Source organism: Pristis pectinata, chromosome 23 (genome assembly GCF_009764475.1).
Source record: "Pristis pectinata isolate sPriPec2 chromosome 23, sPriPec2.1.pri, whole genome shotgun sequence".
Classification (NCBI taxonomy): Eukaryota; Metazoa; Chordata; class Chondrichthyes; order Rhinopristiformes; family Pristidae; genus Pristis; species Pristis pectinata.
In genome coordinates, this window is record NC_067427.1 from 16,888,088 (window position 1) to 16,910,606 (window position 22,519).

The 22,519-nt window shown below is 41.6% G+C and overlaps 1 protein-coding gene across 1 annotated transcript in view; it reads right to left on the reverse strand.

Annotated features, from left to right (window-relative positions):
- Positions 1-4,162: 4,162 nt before the first annotated feature.
- LOC127582125 (allograft inflammatory factor 1-like) overlaps positions 4,163-22,519 on the reverse strand; it is a 34,715-nt gene continuing 16,358 nt past the window's right edge. Inside the window, exons 3-6 of the mRNA XM_052037156.1 lie at positions 20,158-20,224; positions 17,880-17,921; positions 13,467-13,629; positions 4,163-5,795 (exon numbers count right to left, since the gene is read on the reverse strand). Of these exons, the coding sequence (XP_051893116.1) occupies positions 5,708-5,795; positions 13,467-13,629; positions 17,880-17,921; positions 20,158-20,224 (360 nt within the window). The 3' untranslated portion in view covers positions 4,163-5,707. The remainder of the gene's footprint in view (positions 5,796-13,466; positions 13,630-17,879; positions 17,922-20,157; positions 20,225-22,519) is intronic.

The following is a 22,519-nucleotide window of genomic DNA, read 5'->3' on the forward strand; positions in this document are numbered from 1 at the left end:
GCGCCGATGTTCGCATCACAGACAGTGCCAAAGTCACGTGAGAGCGAGCGGCCGGATTGACAGCTCAGAAGCCGCAGGAGGCGGGGCTATGACGACCACGTGTCTGAACGCTGAGTGAGTCCGGTCCAGGCGCAGAGAACTGGGGTGCAGGTTGTCAGAGTTGACAGTTAAGTTGACGCATTCTTGCTGAACGTTGGAACTCTGGTACTTTGTTTGAAACTTATTCACACGAAAAAGAGCATGCATTTTTATAGCATTTCTAGCAACCCCAGTGCTTTAAAACCACAGAAACCTTTCAAGTGTGGGGAAAGCCACAATGTGCCAATTGTTGTGCTCAATTTGCACTGAGCAGCTTCCAACAGAGTGCAAAATGATAAAGACCAGTCTGTCAGTTGAGTGTTAATCGCTGGGGCCAACTCTGCTCACGTTCAGATAGTACCCTGGGAACTTTAACGTAAATCATAGGCCTTGGTGGGGCCTCAGGTAACATTGGATCTGTAAGATGGCACCAAAAGAGTACAGCATTCCCTCAGGGCTGACACTGAAGTCTCGGGAATGGGACTTTTCGTGACCTTCTCAGCAGGAAGGACAGCAAAAGCCACTGCATCACTTCTGACACCATTGACCGTGCACAGCCTTATTTGTTACTTATTTTCGTTCAAATTTCAGGATGCCACCATATTGGCAATTTATTTCTCATCCCTTAATCATCCTTGAGAAAGCAGGGTGAGCCACCTTCTTGGTCCTAATGAGGGATTCCCATGGTGTTCTTAAATAAAAAGTTTTAGATCAACAATAATGAAGGAATTGTGATATATTTCTAATTCATGATAGTTTATGACTTGGAAGAGAGCCTGCAAATGGTGGTGTTTGCATGCATCTGCTGCCTTAGTCCTTCTTGCTAGCAGAGCACATATATTTGGGAAATGTTGTCAAAGTAGTGTGGATGAGTAACTGCGGTGCATTTTGTGGATAGAAAACCCTGCAGTCACAGTGTGTTTGTGGTTGAGGGAATGAATAGGATAGAGGATGGTGTGGCAGTCAAGTGGCTGACAGTTAAGTGGGTTAAATAAAGGTTCCATTCCTGAGAACTGTCTGTAAACCAAATTTTCTGCAAGTCAGAAATGAATGATTTTCACCAAAATCAAGATGTGTATAGATAGTACAATCTGATGTATGGACTAAGAAAGACAAAATATCTTGGCAGCAGATTGGCAACATATTTGGTCTGAACTATAATGTTAATGATTATTAATTAATTGGATTTCCATTTAAAAATGTCTTCCATAATTGTATTACTGAGTTTAGATTATTGACTATTTCAGATTCCAGTCTTAACTGATGTTCAAACTAAGAATTTCTATGGGGGTGTTTTTGATTGTTGTTTTTGTTATTTGTATTTCCATTTCTCTTGCTTATGTGGGCAAACAAAGATAGAGGACTGACAGCATTCTCAGATTTCTATATACACGATTACTCATTCTTTTCGCTGTTGTGGATTATTGATAAGGGAGGAAATCACTCCATTTTTAATTTGGAAGAATAAAGTTCAGTGTCCTTTTTAGGTTGCAATGATTTTTTTTCCAGAAGATGAACAGCAGCCAAACTTATTTTTAACATGGGAGGATTTGGCTAAAGTCGAATCGCTGCAAGTCAAGTCTTCCATAATCTAGGGTCTGCCTGTACTTGGTCCTGGGTGTTGTTGAGTTTCTTTAATGTTGTTAGAAATGCATCCATCGAGTCGAGTGAAATTCCATCATGCTACTGACTTGTGGCTTGTAGATGGTGCAAAGGATTTGGGCCATAAGGAGGTGAATCACTTGCTGTAAGATGTCCAGCCTCTGGTATGCTCTTGCAGCCACAGTATGTATGTGAGTGGTCCATTTGAGTTTCTGGTCAATAGTGAACTCAGGTTGTTGATGGTGAGGGACTTGGCAATGGTAATATCAATGAATGACAGGTTGGACCTTCTTGCTGGAGATAATCATTACAAGACATTTTTGTAGCATGAATATGCCACCTATCAACCCATCGTGAATGTTTTCTAGGTCTTGCTGCATGCAGTCATGAACTGCCTCATTTGCTGAGGAGTTGCAAATGGAATTGAGCACTGAACATCCTCACTTCTGACCATAAGATATTGGAGCAGAATTAGGCCATTCAACTCACTGAGTCTGCTTCGCCATTCAATCATGGCTGATTTTTTTTCAGGCCCATTTTTCCGACTTCCCCCCATAACCCTTAAACCCATTACCAATCAACCACCTCTCAATCTCTGCCTTAATGATTTGACCTTATGATGAAGGAAGGCTGTTGATCTTTATCTTCTCTTGTCCATCCACCAAATTCATAGCTTTTTGTCTTGGCATGGGTATAATTCAAAGCTTGCACATTGTACTTGCAAGCCCCTAAACTATGTCTAGCAAGGAAGTAAATGTTTAGGGTTGTGGATGGCATATCAACCAAGTGGCCTGCTTTGTCCTTAGTGATGACAAGCTTCTTCAGTGTTGTTGGATCTGTACTCATCCAATTAAGTGGAGGGATTCTATCACACCCTTGAATAGTGCCTTGCAGATAGTGGAAAGGCCTTGGGGCATCAGGAAGTGAGTCACTTGCTGCAGTATACCCAGCCCCTTACTTGCTTTACTACCTACCTACTTATTTAACTGGTCATGTTTCCGGTCAGTGATTACCCCTAGGATGTTGGTGGAAAGGAGTCAGTGATAGCAATACCATTGAACATAAAGAGTATGTGATTGATTCTGACTTGCAGGAGATGGTCATTGCTTGCCACTTTGTGGCACAAATGTTATTTGCCATTTATCAGCTCATACCTGTATGTTGTCTAAGTCTTGCTGCAAGCAGGATGAACTACTTTATTTTCCGAGTTAACTACTGATGTGGTGTGGAGGTAATTCACAGTGGTTTGGAGATAATTAGCCAGATTGGATTTGTTTTGGTTTTTATGAACAGGACAAACCTGGGCAATTTTTCACATTGTCATGTAACTTCCAGTGTTGTAACCCTTCCTGGAACAGCTTGGCCAAAGCACCACTATTTCTGAAGCACAGGTTTTCAGTACTACTGCCAAGATGTGTCCAGTGCTCTCAACCGTTTCTTGATATCATGTCAAGTGAATTGAGTTGGCTGAAGACTATCTTCTGTAATGGTGAGGATCTCAGGAGGATGACACTACTGATCATCCATTTGACACTACTAGCTGAACAAGGTTACAAATGCTTCAGCCTTTGTTGAGGTTTACTATTGTTGAGGATGTAGGTATCCTTAGAACCTGCTCCTCCTCATCAGTTGTTTAATTATTCACCACCATTCATGAATAAATGTCACACAGCTGCAGAACTTGGATTTGATCCATTGGTTCTGTCTATCGCATGCAATTTTTGCAGTTTAGCACAAAGGTAGTTCTGCCTTGCAACCTTACCATGTTGACATCTCATTTTTTTTGGGTTCCACTGGTGCTGCCCCACTATGGTCTGTGTTCATAGAATACTGCAAAAAAGTATTCAGAATATAACAGGGCAGTCATACAAAAGGCCTTGCAATCCTTCTCCACTTTTCAATATTAGGGCTGATCATCTGTCATAGTTCTGCTTTCCTGACTGAACCCTTGATTCTGACAGCATTCAAAAACATATTAATCTCAGCCTTGATTTGCTCAGTGAGTATCCATAGTACTACAAGACAATGTAAGAAACAGCCCCATGTGTCCCAAGGCAGAATACTCAAATACTTCAGGTATAAATATAACAATAGAAACAACAGAGGTGATCGATTTAAAGCCATGATACCTGGTAATTCATTCTTTACCACCTCCCAGGCACTGTTGACTAATTGTTGGCGTGTTAATAATGAGGCCAATGATTTGGATATATCCCAATAAGCACAAGGTGTAATCTCTGCTTCTATTAGAACAACTCATCAGGGAACAAGTTCTAAAAACTTTTGATGTGATCTTATGCACTAGGCAGATGTCAGCAGGGGAGAGTTTGATAATTGATGCCAATTTCAACTCAATTTCACACATATGCACATTAGCGCTGCATCAATGAATCCCTTTCCTAGAGCAGGAAAGCATTACAGCCAATTATTTGAAATGAACAAAGAGAGATTAACTTCCATTAATAAATTGCTTTATTTTGTATCTGAAGCTGTACAAAATTCTTAACTGAATCATTCTTCCCACAGTTTCTAATGGCACAATATACTGAAATCTTCACACTAGTTCCATCCGCATAGAGAGAGATGAATAGAGAATAAGCAGTTAGAAACTATTTCCTAAAGCCAAAACCAGGTAACATGGCAGAAATGGAGTGGTATTTGAACTGAATCAAAGATTATTAATACAACATTCCATACAAGGATGAAACCAAAACTCAAAGATTACTCATTTAATGAAAGCAAAGAATTCAGAACATAATAGAGCAGTCACATAGAAGTCCATATAGTCCTTACACATGTTTAAATATTACAGTTAATTATCTGTCTCAGTTCCACTTACCTGCCAGAACCCCACATCTCTTAAGCATCCATAAATCTCTCATTCTGAACCTTTATTTACTCAGGTTGGAACTTCTTTCTCTTGGAAACATAAGGCTGAGATGTGATCTTTAGGAAATCTTTATAAGATTATACAAAGTTTTGCTTGTGTGGGCACAAGAGAAAATATTTCCATTTCTGTTGAGACTGGAACTTGGGATCCTAAATACAAGTTCATCACTCATAAATCAAATGGAAAATTAAAGGTAGGAATTAGGCCAAATGGCCTGCCATTGAACATAAAGGTGGGTTATCTCTGAGTAACTTTCCCATACCACTATTTACTACAGTCCCACAAGGTATAATCAGCACCACATGAAATGGCAGCAACTTATTGAGGGATAGGAAGAAACAGGAGTACTGATCTATATGAGAAATTCCCAGCCAGGCTTTAAAAAGTAGTCAGTTCCATGCAATAGGAAATAATTTGGATTTTGATATGGTGCCTTATGCAACCCAGGATATCCCAAAGTTCTTCACAGAAAATTTTCTATTTTTAAAGAGTAAGAAAGATGACAACTAATGTATATGCAGCAAGCTCCTGTAGACAGCATTGTGATAATGACCCAATAATCTACTATGGTGGTGGGTTGGTGAAAATCATCAGCCAGGACACCAGGCAGAAGCCAGCTTTTTTTGAAACACATGTAAGGGAACTTCGTACATCTACCTCAGAGAATAGTTAGAATTTACCCTAAAATTGCACCTCTGACAATGCCTCACACCTTGGGTAAGACGTTGGGAGTGTTGACTGAGGACTGAAATCCTTGGAGAACAAAACTACAACTTCCTGGCTCAGAAGTAACAGTGCTATCACTGGAGCCAAACACAAAACTTAAATAGTGCTTTCTATTAAAAATAGGGACTGCAACAAAAAGGGTGTCATTGTATCCACACCTGGGATAGTCTGTAAGTTCTGTTGGATAGCATTGGATTGGTAGATGTATGCATCATTACACAATAACACAGATTTGAAAAATAGCAAATATGAATGCTGAGTCTTTACTGACAAGGGCTGCAAAGAGTTCAGTTTGCGGCAATCCCATTCACCCACCACCTCAACAAGGCCAAGATGAAACATCACACAGGGTTATTTACAATCCAAGAGAGGTGCACAGTCATTCCCAGCTCTTTGTCCAGTAGCCCCGGGTCACGGGAGGCTGGAGATGTCCCTCTTAGCAGGAGGTCTTGTGGGTTTAGAACCATTTCCGTCACCTTTTCCTTCAAACATCATGATTCTGAAAAGAAATGTTTTAGCTCTAATTTAAGTCTTTAATTTGTGATATTAGCATCAAAGGAAATTTCCTATTGGTACTTCTTCAGTGGAACTGAATATTTAAAAAAATGACAAAAAAAAGCCTTACATTTATAATGTTCTGTTTCTAGAAATACCAAGTCATTTCACAGCCTTTGGAATACTTTGGAAGTTCAGACACTGCTGCAACACAGGAATCAGGATAGCTAGTTTGTGCACAGCAAGCTCCCACAAGCAACAACTTGATGATGACCAGCGAATGATGATGATAAGTGGATTAACAATAACAACTTTGCTTTTCTTCCAAACAGTGCTGAGGGATGTTTTGGCATTAACCTGAGAGAACAGAAAGTCTTTGGTTTAATGTCACATCTAGAAAACTGCACCTCTGGTAGTGCAGCCTTCCCTCAGTACTGTTTAAGAGTGTCAGCCTGTATTTCTGCACTTTATGACTAAGCCACAGATGACATTTAAAAAGCTTACATCAACACCCACATTTTCTCACAACCTCGATCTCACCAAAGTGCTCACAATCCAGTTCCCAATACGAGGGTAATTATTGACAACACTCAATCAGTTGAAGATGGGGTGCAAACAGTATACTGTAGAGCAAACAAAGTCCATATTTTGAGGAATCAGTTTGTTTAAAGTGCAATTCCTTCCAATAAATGCAGGAAATTTTCTCCAGAAAAATGCATGGAATGAAGTGTAGTTACATACAAGTTCAAGCTCAGCTACTAAGTATGATTAACAGAAATTTCCCTTATGAGTGGCTGCCTATTATAAAAAGGATATTGAGACACTCAACAAATCTAGCAAGGTCATCTGGTCTTTGGACATTAACTAAATGGGGTAAAGGGGTTGCATCCCTACCAGTAGCAGTGTAGTTTAATAAAGGAACAAAATAAGTAGACCAAACACCAGAGTTCATTCCCAGGGGAGAGAATACAAGGTGTGAGAAAGGATGATGAATGTGAAGCACCTGGAGGAACTCAGCGGGTTGAGCAGCATCTGTGGGAGGAAACGGTTGATGTTTTGGGTCAAAACCCTGCATCAGGACTGAGCATGGGGAGGCCAGATGGCCAATATAAAGAAGAGAAAGGGAGTGGTGAGAAAGGAGTCCAAGGTGATTGGAGGACTGAGGAGGGGTGTAAGATGACAGGCAGGTTACGCGAGGTAGGGGAGGGGAGCGGGGGTGTTGGGAGACGGTGGCAGTGATTGAGAGATGGAGACCGACAAAGGGAGAGAGAAAGACAATATTGAGAGGCAGATGAAGTAAGTTGAGGGGAGGGAAGTGTAAAGGTTAGAGACAGCTGCTGGAGGGAGATAAGCAGGAAATCAAACAGCTACCAGTGATCGTCTCTTAAAATGGGAGCCATTAGGGAAAAGGTGAATAGCAGATGAAACCAGAACCAGATAGGGGAGGGGGGTGGACTGTGTGTGTAGTGGATGGAACAAGGAGGGGGAAAGGGACGAAGATGGGTGTTTGGGGGTGGGGGATGGGGATGGGTTTGAGGGATAGGGGACAAAAATGGGAGGACCAGAGGAGGATCAGAAGGAGAGAGGGGAAAAAAGGTGGGGGTGGGGTGGGGGAAGGGGAAGAAAGAACCCAACGGAGGGGAGGGTTACTTAAAGCTGGAAAACTCAATGTTCATGCCATTACATTGTAGATTACCCCAGCAAAATATGAGGTGTTGTTCCTCCAGTTTGTATTGGGCCTCACACTGGTAGTAGACAAGGCCAAGGATGGACAGGTCAGTGTGGGAACGTGAAAGGGAATTGAAATAGGATGGAACTGGGAACTTGGGGTGGTCACTGCAGACTGAGAGTAGGTGCTCTGCAAAATGATCGCCCAGTCTGCACTTGGTCTCGCTGATGTAGAGGAGGCTACATCGGGAACACCGAATGCAGTAAACAAGATTGGAGGAGGTGCATGTGAATCTTTGCCTCACCTGGAAGGACTGTTTAGATCTCTGGATGGTAGTGAGGGAGCAGGTATAAGGACAAATGTTACATCTCCTGTGACTGCAGGGGAAAGTGCCAGGGGTCAGGGAGGGGTGAGTGGACCAGGGAATTATGGAGGGAGTGGTCCCTGCAGAAGATGGAAAGGCGTAGGGAGGAGAAGGTGTGGTGGGATCTCATTGCAGGTGGCAGAAATGATGAAAGATCATGTGCTGCATATAAAGACTCATAAGGTGAAAGGCGAGGACTAGGGGAACTCTATCTCTTCTGTCTGGAGGGAGATGGGGTGAGAGCAGAAGTACGAGAAACAGAGGAGATGCAAGAGCGGGCTCCCTCTACCACGGCAGGAGTGAAGCCCTGCTTCCTGAAAAAGGAGGACATTTCAGTTGTCCTGGAATGGAAGGCCTCATCTTGAGAGCAGATGCGGCGAAGATGGAGAAACTTGGATATATACTGAGGCATTAGAGAAGGTGAAAAAAAGATCTCCAGTTTCACCCTGGCACTGAAAAGAACCTGAAAAGGCTGAGATTCTTAGTAAAAGAGATGACTGATGGAGATCTTTGAAGTTATGAAGGGGTTTCATACAGGAGAAAGAGAGATGTTTTCATTTGTGGGAAGTTGCAACATTGATTGCCATTGAGGTAAGTTACTAACAAATTAAATGAGGAATTCAGGAGAAGTTTTCTTATCCAGAGTGTGTTAAGAATGTGGAACTGACTACCACAGTAAACAGTTAAGCAAGTAACAATGATGCATTGAAGGGAAGCTAGATAAGTACCCTGAGGAGAAAGGAGCAGGGGTTATACTAATAGTGGAAGGAGAGTGGGACAAGGCTTCTTTGGAGCATTATCAGCATAAGAATGTGATAATTCAGTGCTCTGCAATCCCAGAACAGTAGAGAGGGATTTGGTGCAAAGTGCAATCTTACATCTATGCGGTGAATTTCCAGGATATAATGGTGATCAAAATGCACTGTCAGATTCACATTGAAAACCCAGGATGGTGTAGTGCAATTCAAAGCACAGCATAAACCCAGCTCAGGGTAGAAGTGCTCAGTTTGATTTCAGGACACTGTGACAGAATTCAGCACATAGCAAAATCCAAGGATACTTTGGCATAATTCAACACACAGCAAAATCCCAGTACATTGTGGAAGAATTCAATGCACAGTGAAGCTCAGGACATTGTGGTGTGATTCAGTGCACATAACAATTCCTGGCAAGTATGGCAAAATTAATTCCCAGCGCTGCAGGACATTCTCTGTAATTCTATGTAAACAGTTACCTCCACAGGCATAGGCTGTAATTGCAACATGACTGACTGACCTACAATTACACTGCCCAAGCTGTCATAAAGTCCGTTTTCTCCAGTTGTCAAATATAGCTAATTAACAAACTGTTCAGTGGTAAAATATGTAAAGCTTTTTTTAAAAATTTCACTCTCACTTACAGGAGTGTACTGGAGATTAACCATTAAAGCCTGAAAATTCACAGCATAGTTAGTTCTAAGATTCTGCTGTGCACCAAATCCCTCACTGCCATCCTTGAATTGCATTATGCACTGAAATCCACTGCACTATCTTGACTCTCTACCCACTCAATCCCACTATACCGTCCTTTGGATTTGTACTGTGCGCCAAATGACATGATGTGAACTTTGGATTGATTTATGCCCCACACTTCTGAGATCACACAGTGCATTATATCTCACCATCCAATCTAGGGATTGTGTCCTATATCTGATAACTCTTTCCTATTGTAGCTTTTGGCATTGATTCACACCAATCAATGCCAAACTAGACTATCACCAGCAAACTAGACTATCATTCACTGGTGTAATAGAGATTCACCTGGAGTGCATTGGAGCATCGGAGCTTTCACACCCCCTCTAAAGAAGGATACCCATTAAAGTGAAATTGAAGTCCAACCAGAGAATTAGTCCTGTGAATGGCTTTAAGGCCTGCGCTTACTCTCAATCAATGCAGCCCCCAAACTTTGAACAAACTGACTTGAAGCATGATGCATCAGGCCACAATAACCCATCTATCCCACTCTGTTGTGGAGGAATTTTATTCCCATTTAAATGCAACAAGTGTAGGCTTAAGATGGCAAATGAGAATAGAGTAAGTGATATCACTAACATGAAGCAAGAGAGTGCATCTTCTATTCAACAACTCCTATTCACTATTTTCATGCTTTGTTTCTATGTTCCAAATCTCAAGAACCATCCACAAATATAACTGAAATTTTAAATGCCTTCCACTTGCCTGGAGCCTGATTAAACTCAATAACAAATTGATGATACCAACAATTATTCTATTCTACAGATCCATTTTGAAATTCTGTACACAGACTTGTACCTTAATTATAGAGAAGGACATCCATGATGGAAATGGAAAAAAATCATGGCTATATAAATATTTTAAAAGTAAAAAGATAGTTACAATGATATCATATAACTGAGAATAGCCATTCCTTACTGAGAGCATTTTATCCAGATACAAAATGAAGAATCTGCCTTTATATTAAATCTTTCTGACTTCAGGATGTCTGAAGCACTTTGAAGTGGAGTCATGTTGTAAAGTGGGACATTCAGGTGCCAAATTGCACACAGCAAGTCCCACAATTTATGTTGTATCTTTAATAACAAAACATCCCAAGGGACTCCACAATGATCAAAGTATGATACTGTACCACATTAGGATGAGTAATCTAAGAGGTGGGTTTTAAGAGCTATCCTGTTGGAGAAGAAAGGTAGAGAGGAGAATTTTGGGAGAGAATTCCAGAGCTCTGGGGATAAGCAGCTCAAGGCACAGTTGTCAATGAAGCAATGAAAATCTGAACAATCCAAAAGGCCATACAGTTACGTGTAGCTAGCTCAGATGTTTGTAGGGTTGGAGGAGGCATGACAATTATTTGCTTTGATATCTGAGTAATCTTTAAGCTGCCAACAAAAAATCTGATCACAAAGAGAAAACCAATTCTTACGGATACTGTATGTTTCAGAGTATAACTCTCACTTCAGTTAACTCACTACCAGTGGTGTTGGAACCCTGAATTGTCAGTGTCTATAGGTTTCAGCTTCTCTCCCTCTTCACATACCTTGAAAAGTTCAATTTTGCAGAAGTTCAGAATTGCTAAATCCTCTCCAATGATGTCTCTTAAGTTATGGGGCCAGAAGTGACTACACAAAATCAGGTGAGTTTAAAAGCACCTGCAAGCAGCAAAGCATGAAGCACCCAGTTGCCATGTGTGAGATTGGTCATCGTACCGTTCAGTCCTACCTTTTCTCATTCATTAACGTATTACCACTCTCTATTACTTTTGCCAATCAGTCTCCCCCCTCTTCCACCCTTATAAAGGCCATCCCTTTCATTCTTTCTGCCCTTAGAACTTGTTTTACCTGTAACTTTAACCTGATATGTTAACTATGATTCCTAATCCACAGACACTGGCTGATTTGATGAGTTTTACTTACTCTCTCCATGACGATGCCTGCCTTATACAGATGGATTTTAGTAGCCCACGGCTCATTGGTGACATTCCTGCCTTGAAGTCTGAAGGCTAAGAGTTTGACTCTGAGCAGCCTTTAGTGAGTGGGCTCAGCAAAGGCTTCTTGGCCAGACATCTGGACCAAGCACAACTAGGTCAGGGTAGAAAAAAGACTTGCATTCTCTCTCACAATCTCAACATTTTACCGAAAATAAAGTTCTTTTTCAATTGTAGCCACAGTTGTTATGCAGGAAACAGGGGAGATAATTAGCCCACGGCAACCTCCCAGAAATAGCAATGTGATAATGCGCAGATAATCTGTTTTTAGTGATGTTGGTTGAGGGATAACCATTGCCTCTGGAAAAATCTCCCACACTTTCTTCAAATAGTGTCGTGGGATCTCTTCAGTCTGCCTGAGCAGACAAGAGTCCTGTTTTAAAGTCTCATCCACATGATGAAAAGTTCAATTCATCAAATGTCTGTCTTTGGAATTTAAATGGAATGACTTCTACAGCTGGTTGAAACAAATAATTTTCAGTTGCTGTCTATACTTAATCTTGTTCTATGTAAACACAGAAAATCCCTGCCATACACAGTCTGTTAACTAGGTCAAGCTGCACTCTTAAAAGGGCAATGCCTTTTCCCATCCGAATATTAGGACTGAATACAAATACTCATTTTTAATAATGTCCATTGTCTTAAATGCACCCCACCTGTGGGCGATGGTCAGTCTTTCAAGCTCAGGACACCAATCTTTCCCCTTTAAGCAGGAGAGACAGGCTGGGCCCCATAGTGGCATGGCAGGTCAAAATATGTACTTTGCTATGAGTTCTAAAAGGTCCTGTTACACAGATCATTGTAATGGTCAAATACATCACTGTCCTCCAATGAGTAATTGGCCTACACATGGAACCACGTATTATGTCACCTTAGTCACAGTAAGTTGTGGGTTCAAGTCCCAACTCCAGAAACTTTAGCCCAAACCTGACAGTCCACTAAGGGAGGATCAGCCTTTCACATGAAACATTAAACCAAGGTCCTTTCCCCCTTTCTACACAGAACAGCTGGAGAGTGCTCCCCATCGTCCTGCCCAGTTATCTTTCAACCAGCATCACTGAAAAGAAGCAAAAGCAAACTGCTGGAGGAACTCAGTGGGTCAAGCAGCATTTGTGGAAGCAAAGAGATAGACAATGGTTCAGGTCAAGACCCTGCATGAGGACCAAGAGTGTAAAGGGGAGATAAGTCCTGATGCAGAGTCTCAACCCGAAACATTGACTATCCCTTTGCCTCCACAGATGCTGCTTGACCCAGTGAGTACCTGCAGCAGTGTGTTTATTTGCTGCAGATCCCAGCATCTCCATCACTGAAGAAAATGATCTGACCATTTCTCTGCATTTTGTGGCTGAAATTGTGAAAGGTGATAGCTAATGGAAGATGTTTCTCCTCACTCCCCCACCACCAAAGTCCTCCAGGGTCTTTTATACAAGTTTGCATTGTTCAGGAAATTAAATAATGTGTTTACCCCACGAACATCCCCAGCCTGGTATGTGATGTGATGAAGCACTGCACTTCACAGGTCAAGGTTTTGGGAGGCTGGAGGGACAATGTTAGAGAAAGCTGAAATGGAGAACAAAATGAGAACAAGAATTTTGCAGTGTAATTCAATTGGATTCATCAATCGCTTATACTGTTCCATCAATGAGAATGGGGAGAAGGTATGTGACCTGGCTCTTGCAAATCAGCAGAATGTAAAACACATGGAACTAACAGGAAACAGTGATGGAAGGGACTCAAGCCAGCTACAAATCAATGCCTCCAGCATTAAGCCAAATTAATGGAGACATTGATTTGTAGCTTTCAAAATTAAGCTGGATAACTAGCTGAAAGAATTTGTGGGGTGTGATGAGTAGGAGTGATGGATTGCTCTTACATAAAGCTGTTGTAGATTCAATGGGCCAAACGGCCTTCTTTCATGCTGCAACCATTTTGTGATTCTGTTTTGGTGCAATAGTGTTCCAGGTTATTTTTGTGAGCCACAAAAGTGAGATCACTTCAGTGATTAACTTTGGCTGGAACTCTTTTGATTTATCACAAGTGTTCAGTGGAAGTCTGCCCATCTCTTACCTAAAATAACCACAGGGGGGAGCCTGGCCAGGCTTAGCAAGGTGGGAATTCAGGCTTTGAGGAGCAACAATACTCACAATCTGAGGACTGTGGAGCGCTTGCCCAGCATCATGATGACAAAGTTGCGGTAAGAGATGGTCTCACTGCTGCCACCAGTAGCTTCCGCAATCATTTTCTTTACTTCCAGGTGAGTCTTGGGAACTCCAAGTTTCTCTAGCATCTGCTTCAGACTCATCAGGTCTAGATGGATAGGAGAAGCATAAAAAAAATCATCAGTAATCCTTCAAAGTGCACAAACCTGACAAAGGCCACAGAGTTCAGGCCAGGGAGGCCATTCAGCCCATCTACCTTGAATGACTGTTCAGAGGATCGTGGGAGTTTATTCAGCCCATTGTGTCTGGGTCAGCAGTTTAAAAGAACTTTCCATCCATTCCCATTCTGCCTGCTCTGTCCCCAAAGTCTTGCAATCTTTTCCTTTCCACATATTCATTCCATTCTCAAATCTGCTTCCACAGTACTTTCAGAAACCAGATTAGAAAATGCGCTCCAGAAAATATGTTTTTAATCTTTCTTTTGTATCTTTTGCCAGTGAACTCAACAGTACTGACCAAGCTAACACGGAAAACAGTTACCCCTTTCTCACTCCATCAAAACATAGCATGGCTTTGAACACTTTTATTTGAAGACTCCTCAAGTTATTCTATTTAAGGAAAAAAAAGCCCAGTTTCTTTGATGTTTCCTGTTAACTGGAGTTTACTCCATTCATTTAACTGCCTCTTGACTGACTGATGTTAGTTCCATTTTCTGTACCCATAGGCCATCCCCTGCTATTGATTGCTTTCTAGGGCCAACTCAACTCTTAGTCTGTCATCCTACATGGCAACTGAGGGGCCATGGTCTGCACACCACCCTCCATTTTATGGTTAGGCTGGGTAGCCAAAAGTGAGATAACCACTGGGATTGGGGGGGGGGGGTGAGGGGAAGAGGAGAATGGTTGTAGTCATGGAGAGGAGTGCCTTTATTTATGTGGATAGATAGGTGAAGCTGAGGTTGTTCTTCTGAGAAAGGAGGAGCTTGCATGAGGATCTGATAGAGACATTTTAAAAGATGAAAGAATTAGACAGGAATAGTTCTCATATGCAAAGGGGTCAAAACTTGGGCTCATAGAACAAAAGTCTTTGGCAAAAGAAGTAAAAGTGACACACAGAAACATTCTTGTTTACACAACAAGTACTTGTGGTCAAGAATGCACTGCCTTGGCTAGTAGTGGAGGAAGATTCAATTGCAGCATTCAAAATGAAGTTAGATAACTTGATGAAAGGAAGGAATTTGCAAGTCTGAGAAGTAGGACTTGCTGGATCGCACCAAATGGCCTTCTACTTTACTGTAACTGTATTGTGATTCTTTTCAGGAGAGAGTTCTAGGTTATTTTTGTGGCCCCCAAAGGAGAAAACATGTAGGTCAGAGGCAGGCTTTGCCCAGCTCTAACTTAAAATGACACCAGGACCCCAATTTTCCATAATAAAAAGAGGGTCATCATCTGTAATAGGCAGGAGCTTTAGCCACCCATAATTAGACCCTTTCATCCAACACCACATCTGGAATGGCCGTCTCAGCCAATGCATCACACATAACATGGTCTTAACACGTAGGAAAGGGAATTTTGCCTTGCCCACATTGGTGGCTGATGAGCCCTGCATCAGCCTCTTTCCACCCCCACTTTGCCTCACACTAAGTTCACCTCCCAGCAGGTTTCAGTGTTCTTCCTGAATCAGGTTGAAATGTTGCAAGTTGCCCTCGCATCAACAGCTTTGTATTGACACAGAATAGCTTCCACAGAATTGACCTCAGCTCGCACATGCTACATTGTGTTCAACAGGGATTCTGAATCTGACTGTCTCTGCATCTCATTCTCCCCCTGGACCTTCACTGTCCTCTTCATTATGCACTGTTTGCAGAAATGATTTTCCAATCCACGTCAAACATACTTTTTAACCATCTGCAGGACATTTCCTTTTCACCAACCCTTGTTGCCAACCACAATACCAGCCACATTCACCAACTTTGGCTGTACTTTCCCGCATTCTTCAGGGTCTCAATTGAGGGCTTTATGGTACGGTGCAATTCTCTGCCTTTGTGATCAGTGAAAGATAATTATGTCTTAACTTCATCTATTTTGGTTTATTTGCCATAGCCACCTGAATGTAGAGTGTAAACGTTTCCTTCTATGGTCTCCATTACTGAGACAGATTTCTCATCGGCAAATCCAGTGACTTGGGCTGTTTTACTTGCTCCATTGTACACTGTCTCCATTGAATCACACAACTCATTCTCCCTCAGCACACGTTCATGTATTATCTCAACTCCAGAGGAATCACACCTATTGTTTAGTATTCAGATTTAGGCAGGTAGTCTAAATTGTATAGTTATGTCAACCTATTTCATTGAGATTCTCTCATTCACTCTGTAAGATACCAATGAGTAGCCACATCGTTGATACAGGAGCAACCAGTGGCATTTCACCTTGACTCAGGAGCAACATAATTCACTACTCCTTTACAAGCTATCCATCTTGAGGCAGTGCAGTTAAAACCAACAAGTCACTGCTATCAATATTCAGCAAGACTACACTGAAGCCCACTGGAAGAGGCTCTTTGAGGCTGACAGTGTGAGACAAAGATGCAAAGGGAAGTGGTTGACGTGGGGCATTTCAAACATTAGTGTGGGCAAGTTAGGCCAAATTCGCTTTCCTGTGCAATGTAATATGTCGTGTTGGCCAAGGTTGTTGTCTCTCACGTCATAGCATGTACTTCCTTCAGCTGACCATCCAAAAGGTCGAGCCTGGCTTTGGATAGCTCCACAGCTTTGCAGGTCTCTATGTACTTTGCTGGAGTTAACTCTGTCTCCCCTGCTGGTCATTCCCCCAGGTTGGACTCCTGAATTCCACAAGTAATCCGATCTCTGATAAGTGAATCCTCTAAATCTGCAAAACTGCACTATTCTGCTAACTATCTTAGCTTCATTAAGAACATCAAAGGTTTCTCCCTGCTGCTGATTATGTGTAAAGAACCAATAACACTCAACATTTCCATGTGGGATTTCAATGTGCTTGCAGTGCAGTTGATGCATTCTTTAGGGTCTCACTAGAGGACTTTATATGTGGTACAATGCACTGGCAGTTTGATCGATGAGATGCAATAACATCTTAACTTTTATCTGCTTTAGTTTATCTATCTCAGCCGGCTCAACATACAGTGTAAATTCCTCCCTCCATTTTCTCCCTTCTTTGGACAGATTTCTTGCTGCGAAATCCAGTGACATGGGCTGTTTTATTTGTTCCAATGTGTACTTTCCCCATTGAATGCAATGGCTCACTGTCTCTGCACAAGTCCATGTGTTATCTCAATTTGGAGAGATCACCCCCAGTGTTCAGTATTCTGATATGGAGTCTAAATGGTACAGTTTTGTCAATCCCATTTTTGACTCCATCTCTCAGTATCTTCTCTATTTCTCCCAATATTACACAAGCCAAACGCATTAAAGAGATGTGTTTTTTAAGCAGTGTGTTGTGATTGGAATGCATTGCCTGGAAAATTGATGGAAAGAGATTCAATAATAATTTTCAAAAAGGGACTTGGAAAGCTGTAGGGAAAGAGCATGGAGAGAGACTAATTGGAGAGTCAGCAGTGAAACAGTGGTGAATGGCTTCTGTTTGTTCTGCCTGATTCTTTGGTTCTATCATTAAACTATCAACAAGGAATGTTACACAAACTGCTGCAATGGACCACTGAAGGAAGGAGCTAAAGCACATTGGTGCTGAGTTGTTGATATGCTTGGAACCAGAATGGTACAGGGCTTTTGTCTGGCTACTGATTTTTCAGAACTGTATTCAATTATGAATGTAATAACATAAGGAGTAGGAGCAGGCCTCAGGGTCCCTCAAGCGTGCACTGCCAGTCTACATTCTGGCTGATCTATAGCCTCAACTCTGATTTTCTGCACTACCCCATAACCCCTGGTTCCTTCGGGGTCGAAAAAACTGGTATCTATTTTCTAAGATCTAATTTGGTCAATAGTCCTAATATCTCCTAATGTAACTCAATGTCAAGCTTTTTGTCTGATAACATTCCCGCCAAGTGCAATAGAGCATATTATCACTTTGAAGATACAATATAAGTTGTTGTTTATCGTCTTGAAAGGAAGTTGACAGTGTATAGTTTGTTGAGTAATGCTGGTTAGTGTGAAGGTAAAGGTGACCTTTGAGTTCATTTAGAAACACGGGAGAATAAGGGAGCTGGGGCCAGGCTAAGTCTGAACCAATAGCAAACTTCACTGAGACTAAATTAGTGACTATTTCACTCTTATGACTTTGAAGTGGCAAAAAACAGGAGCAGTGTTGGCAGGAAGCAGAGTCACGTTACATTCAAAGTCATTTCACTTTCATACACAAGATTATCAGGTTGATACAGTGTGCAAATGCCAGAACTCACCAATGTCACCTTGGTCATTGAGATCAAATTCCACATACTTCTCTGCAATATAAAAAAGTAAGTTATGGTGAACCTCAATGTACTGCCAAGGACAAGAACCAAGCACAACAAACATTTATTCACAGATAATTAAAGGTTTGCAGCATCTGAAAACCAAATAAATAGTCAACAGCTGTAGCTTGCAATGAAATAGCACTTTTAAGTTAATAAAATAATCTAAAGGACCACAGGAATGATGATCAAAAGTTAACAAAAGATGTGGAGGAGGTATGAGAGCAAATAATCAATAGCGTTGTCAGAGGAGTCTTAAGGAATGTCTTAAAGAAAATGAAGGGGGAGAGAGATGCAAACAGTGGGAAAGGAAATATTGGTGAATGGGGGATAGAGAGGTGAGTAGGTGTAACGAGAGGAGGGGAGCAAGTCAGAGAGAGTGGAGAGTAGGGGCAAGGAGAGAAAGGGGAGCAAAAGGTGGGGGGAGCAAGGAGGGAAGGGGAACACAGTGGGAGAGGGTATAAAAGGGGATGGTGAGGGAGAGCGAATAGGGAGCGAGATGAATGAACGGTGGGGAGGATGTAGCAAAGGGAAAAGGGAAGGAATAATGGGGAGGAGAAAGGGGAGAGAGCAAGATGGAGAGGAAGGAGAAAGGAAGAGAGTGAGACAAAGGAATAGAGTGTTTAGAAGGGATTGGTAAGGGAATTCCGGAGCTTAATGTGACAGAAGTCATTATATTCAGGAGGTTAGAACAGAGAGTTCTGTCCCCTGTGAGTGATGCCTTCTATAGCACAATGATCCTATGAACAGATGTCCTGTCTCCACTTGCTCCTGATAAGCCTTGGAATAAATTGTTTAGCCTGGAAGCATATACCATACAAACAATTCTGCTGCCAAGCAGGAGACATGGCCTGTTCCTTTAAGACCAGTAATTTGAACAGCAGTAAGTAAGCACATCAAGGTCAATTAGAAATTTATTGTCAAAGGACAGCAGAAAGAAATCATTGCTTCTTTCATTTCAAAAGTTGCTTTGAACGTAGCAAAGCACAAGAGTGAAAATGTGGAAGGGTGGATAAATGTCAGCATGTCTCCCGTGGTTTGGTTGGTGATGTGAAGCATAATGGGATTGAAAAGTAATTTTCAAGTCTGTCTGTTTAAGGCAGACCTTCAAGTAAAAATCTGCAAACACTCAGAGATGTCAAATTTCTCAAGTATTCCCTTACACTACTGAGCTGGAACATTTGACATCCATTCTGTTTCACTCTGTTCCACAGCAGCAATAACTGGACAATATCTCACATCACTTAGTATAAAGCTATTTAGAGTCATTGAGTCACACAGCACAGAAACAGACTCTTTGGCCCATCGCATCAAGCAGTAACTCTCACTAATCCCATTTCTCTTCTTACATCCCTATCAACTTCCCCACACTTCACCAATTTTCCTGCCATCTGCCTACACCAAGGGCAAGTTACAATAGCTAATTAATCTACTAACCAGCACATTTTTGACATGTGGGTGGAAAGTACCCAGGTGAAATATACTTGGTCTCTAGGGTAATACAAATTCCACATAGACAGCACTCAAGGAGAGATTTAAAAGGTAAAATACTTAGGTATAAATAAATAAAAATGGATAAATACTCAAAAAGGAAAATTTCTAGGGCTTAAGGGGAAAAGAAGAAGATATTGGGTTTAATTCGACAGCTGCTTCAAAAACTGCACAGGGGCAATGAGCCAAATGGCCTCCACCTGCCATGCATTTATGATTAGTTTGTGGCAATGACTGTGCTACTTTCCCAAACAGTCTGCAGGGAAGTAATGTGACCAATCTCTTGGATTTATTTGATCAAAAATTCTAAATAATGTAACAGCCACTTCCATCCCCCTGGGGTCTGTTAGCACAATGACTCCAACAATCAATGCTGCAAGTCACCTCAGCAGGATCTATTACAGAGAACAAGGAGTTCACCAGCACCACCAATTGATGACTGAACTTTCTGTGACAGATCCCGAGGCTAGAAGCTTAAATTGTGTAAGGTAAATTGAAGAGAGAAAAGCAGGAGGTGTCAATGTGGGCCAACTTGCATTTAATTGTTGACAGCACACCCACGGGAATCATGATCAGCACTTAAGTACCCAGCAGATACTCAGCACCTACTGACGTGACAGAGGCTGAATATGATACTGACACCAATGGGCTTAAACAGGATTAATGTGGATAACTGGGAACAATGCAGAATACTGCACTAGATTCAACCAGGAAACAGGGCTACTCTTTCACTTACTTTTGAAAGATTCCAGATTTTCTGCTAAGTTTTCTTCATCTTTATATTTTTGATCTTCCAGAAATTCCTGGAAGAGAGAATTTCTAAATGTAAAATTATACAACACTAAACAGGTGATTTTCACTGTAAATAAGTCATTGATCGCCCTGCACACAACCTGTCTTTACAACCCTACAGTCATTCTAAAACTGAAGAGAAGAAACAAAATTCCCATTTCACAATTCTAGGGTGTCCCAAAGAGCCTTGATAGTTGAAGAACTAACGAAGTTAAATCACTGTGGTGATGTCAGGAACCACATCGGCCAATTTGCACCCAGCACAATCTTACAGAGTACTGTGATAATGACAAGGTAACCTGTTTTAGTAATGTTGGTTGAGTGACAAGTAGAAGCCAAGAATGTGCTTCTTTCAAGGGTGCCATGGAATCTAAAAGAGTTGCCAGTGCACTAGTTTAATGTTTCATCAAAATGACAGTGCAGCCTGGTAGTCTTAATTTTGCCCCAGGTCTCTGGAGCAAGAATTCAACTCACAACCTCCTGCCTTAGAGGTAAGAATACTATCCTGTGAGGACTGTATAATTCAGATTTAGTATATAGACGTTATCCACTGTCACCTCATCCATCCAATATGATCTCAGCCAATGCTACGCAGCATTTTACATACCCATTCCATCACTGGACTATATTGTCTGACACTTCAACCAAAATCTCCAGCACAGATTAACACTGAGCAGGGCTCAACCCCACACAGCAGCTACACCAAGGAAGGACAGAATGGGACAGAGATTGACAATTTTAAAGGAGTTAGACATACCAAAAGCCTAGATTGCGGCAATGAGACTGGGATTTTTATCCTCTAGAACAGAGAAACTTAGGAGATTTAATAAAAGCATTTGAAATTATGGGGGCTTTTGATTAGGCAAATTAGAATTGTTTCCACTGACAAAAGTGAAAGATTCGGGGCGGATACAGATTAAAGCAGAACCAGAGATAAAGAGTTATTTTTAAGGCACGGTGAGATGCTGATACCTGGAATGTTTTGCCTGAAAGGACAGCAGATGCAGATTCACAAATAACTCTCAAAAGGGAATTGGATACATGTTGAAAAGGGAAAGAAAATATCAAAATTGCAGAATTAAGAGAAAGAAGCAGGGATGCAGAATAGGGAGTGGGGCGAATTGGAAGGCCCTTTCAAACCACTAGCAGAGACATGGTAGACTAAGTGCTCTTAGTTCTGTGCTGTAGGATCCTGCGATACAGTGACCGATTCAGGACCGGTAAGATGCTGTAACACAACACCCGGTCAATCATGGTCATTGTCACAGCTTCACTGCTGGCCAAGCAACACTTGATCAGCCCATTTTCAAGTAACTGAAGGTCAAAAATTCCTGTTTGGCATTAACACAAACCCTCAGTGCCACTGGCATTGAAACCCAGTTCATTGCCTGACAAAGAATAAATCAGAATGCGATGTGGAAGAGGGACATGAGGGGTGGGCGGAGGGAGGGGGTACTGGATAGAGGTTTAGTTTATCTTGGCTCCAATTCATTGGTAGTCTCAAGACTGAATAGCCAACACTTCCTGCCACAAATTGTCTTGAGTTAATGAATGTGGTGAGACTGCTCTTTTGCAACCTGAGGCAACGAGACAAGGCACGTTGTGTTTTAACTTCTCTTAAAAGAAATTAAAAAGTGAATTCTGAAGAAAATGTAGCGGGATATGGAAATTTAAAGAGTGTTTTACTGTCAGGAGATTGAGAAGTAAATGTGGTTCACACATCCAGGCAATTCCTTCCCTATAACGTAAATGATATTGTCTTCATACCCCTTTAAGAATTGTAATGTGGACAACTGCTCTATACAGTGATACAAATATTTTGGTATCGAGGTTCCTGAAGCTGTCTGTCTCTGTCGACAAAGTATTAGCAAGAAATGCTGCTTTGCTCAATTTAGGTTATTGTATAACGTACCTTTATTTGTTAATGTAAAGTACTTGCTGTCCTCTAGTGAACGAATGAGAGAATATACCGAGATATGGTGTCCAAAATGCTGATTGATAAAAATATATAAATTATACCTTTGAAAGAAAAACAAAAAAACAGCAGATGCTGGAAATCTGAAATAAAAGCAGAAAATGCTGGAAACACACATCAGGTCAAGCAACAAGGAGAACAGAGTTTATGTTTAAAGATCAAGGACCTTTCATCAGAATTGGGAAAGAAAGACCAAGTTATTTTTGCCGGGGGGGGGGGGGGGGGTGGTGTTGGAGGATAAAGGGAATACCTCTGACAGGGTGAGGTCAGGGTTGGCATGGCAATAGGTTATAGCAGTGAACTGGTTGATGGGGTAATGGGGGAAATTAGA